The 2,688-nt window shown below is 17.0% G+C and overlaps 1 protein-coding gene across 1 annotated transcript; it reads right to left on the bottom strand.

The window, feature by feature from the left end:
• Positions 1–1,058: 1,058 nt before the first annotated feature.
• Positions 1,059–1,949, bottom strand: PRSY57_0817800 (zinc finger protein, putative; the record flags this gene model as incomplete). The annotated part of the gene is made up of 2 exons (XM_012907117.2): positions 1,059–1,607; positions 1,923–1,949. The coding sequence occupies 2 exons, from the start codon at positions 1,947–1,949 to the stop codon at positions 1,059–1,061; spliced, it is 576 nt and encodes a 191-aa protein (XP_012762571.2).
• Between the last annotated feature and the right edge of the window lie 739 nt (positions 1,950–2,688).

Raw genomic sequence — 2,688 nt, 5'->3', positions numbered from 1 at the left:
AAAAAAAAAAAAAAAAAAAAAAAAAAAAAAAAAAAAAAAAAAAAACAAAAAAAAAAAAAAAAAAAAAAAAAAAAAAAAAAACAGCTAAAATTTAAAAGAAAAAATAAAAAAAATAATAATACAGCTAAAAAACAGGAATAATAATTAATATAAAAAATTTCAGGGACAATAACATATGCCATTTTGATATACATAAAAAATAATATTTTCCCATTTCATTATTTATAGGGAAGAAATTCTCCTTTATGTATGTTTCTATATTTTTCCATTTAGATCATATTAAAAATATAGATAAATTTTCATGAACCTATTTTGTAAAATGTTTTGTTATTTAATATATATTAGACTCCTAAACTATTAATTTAACTAAAAATAAAAAATATATATATTATATTTATCCCAATAAAGAATTTTCAATATAAATATAATATAGGAAAAAATATACAAAAAAGAAAAAAAAAAAATAAATAAGCTAATAAAGAAAAAAAGATAAACAAAAATAAAGTAATTTATTTTAATTATTTAGTTTTTTAGGAAGTGTTTTTTTTATTATTTTTCTTTTTATTACTTCAAAAATGAATTATCAAAAATGTTAATATATTATTAACACCTATATATATATATATATATATTATGATTTGGGCAGCAAGAAAAAAAAATAAAAAAAAAAAGGAACGAAGGAGGAAAAGAAAAAAAAATTAATAAATATAAAATTATTGCTCCAATAAAAACAAATCATAACATATATAAAAAAAAATATGCATATAAATAAATAAATATATACATATATAAATAAATATATATATATATATATAAAAGCACAGTTAAAAAAAAAAGAATAGTAAAAAAAGGTAATAAAGGATGAAGTTATATGTTATATATTATTTAATTTGCGTTTAATTTGAATCTAATTTGTATGAAGTTTTTATATATTGCTGTATTTATTTTGCACACATTTGGCATTATATATATATATATATATATATATACATATACATACATATGATGCTTAAATTATTATTTTATTTTATTTTATTTTATTTATTTATTTTTTTTTGTTATATTTTTTCCACTTTATCTGCAACAACTTTAACGTTATTTTTTATTAGCTGTTGTTTATGATAATTTTTATAATCAAATGTACAATTATGTGCATCAGCATATCTATGAAGTGAACAGAAATAATGATTACATCTACATTTAATTCCTACTAATCCTATACGTTTAGAACAGAAGAAACATTTACTTTTATCCTCGACAGGTTGACTAGAATTATCTTTTTCTTCTGTATCACATAAGTTTACTGGTTGTATTTCACTTTCTTTATTTTGTTCATTGTTTATTATGGAAGAATTTTCTTCCTTTATGTAACTATTTTTATCATTTTCCGTTTGTTTCTCATTTACAAACGTTGGTTCCATTATTTCACTTATTTTATTATTATAATTATTTAATGTATCATTCATATTTTTATCATTCATTTTCTCCCCTTCAGATATCTCTTTTTTTTTTTTCTCTTGAAATTCTCTATAGCATTTAGAGCATAAATTATTATTTGCAGGGTTGCCATAAAACCCGCAGTTGTTTTCACACAATATGGGTGTTGGCTAAAAAAAAAAAATAAAATAAAATAAATATGAATATAACACATTAATATATATATTAATATACATATTAAAATACACATATTTTTTTAACACACGCATATTATTTTTTAAGTACAAATTAAAATAATATACACACATATATATATATATATATATATATATATGTATAGTTGTATGCCATGAAATTGTCTAAGATTCATTTAATCAAATTATATATATGCATACACAAAAAAAATAAATATACATATACACTATTTGCTATTTTTATCTCTTATTCTTTTTTTTTTTTTTTTTCTTTTTCTTTATTTTCTTTACCGTGGTTGCGTTTTTTTCAGAACTCATTGTTTTTTTTAACTATGTTTCGTAGAAATAATTTAAGAAAGGAATTATAAAAGCAAAAAAGTAAAAAGAAAAAAATGTTAATTTATCTTTTTCTTTTATATACATGCTCATATAAAATAATGAATTCACAGTGATATAAAAACACACATGAATTATAATTTCATATAGATAAAAATATATATATATCAAATATTACTAATATATATATATATATATATATATATATATATGTGTGTATGTAAATATATTCCTTTTGATTTTATTTTTGATAAATTCATATCTCTTATTCTTTTCTTTTTTTCACGTCTCTCCTTGATTTCTTAATATATATTTATATAAATATACAATTCAGTTTATCAGATTTTCCACTTAATTTTTACGTTATAAAAATATATACATATATATATATATTAATTATCTTAGCTTTGAATTTTTATTTAATTTTTATATAATTATATTGATAAAAAATAAATACATATATATTATACATATGTGCATATATATATATATATATGTGTTTTTCACCGCGTTATTTTATTTTATATATTTTTTTTTAAATATATATAATAAAATAAATTAAGTACTTCAGTAAATCTAATTATGTAAAATTATATGTATGTATTATGTATGTATATTACATATATATATATATATATATATATATATATATATATATATATATATATCGTGTATTAATATGGTCACTATATATATTTTTTCTTTTTCTTTTACTTTTTCC

The sequence above is a fragment of the Plasmodium reichenowi genome, chromosome 8 (genome assembly GCF_001601855.1).
Source record: "Plasmodium reichenowi strain SY57 chromosome 8, whole genome shotgun sequence".
Classification (NCBI taxonomy): Eukaryota; Apicomplexa; class Aconoidasida; order Haemosporida; family Plasmodiidae; genus Plasmodium; species Plasmodium reichenowi.
Note: the sequence above shows the minus strand (reverse complement) of the source record. Positions and strands in the feature narration are given on the sequence as shown.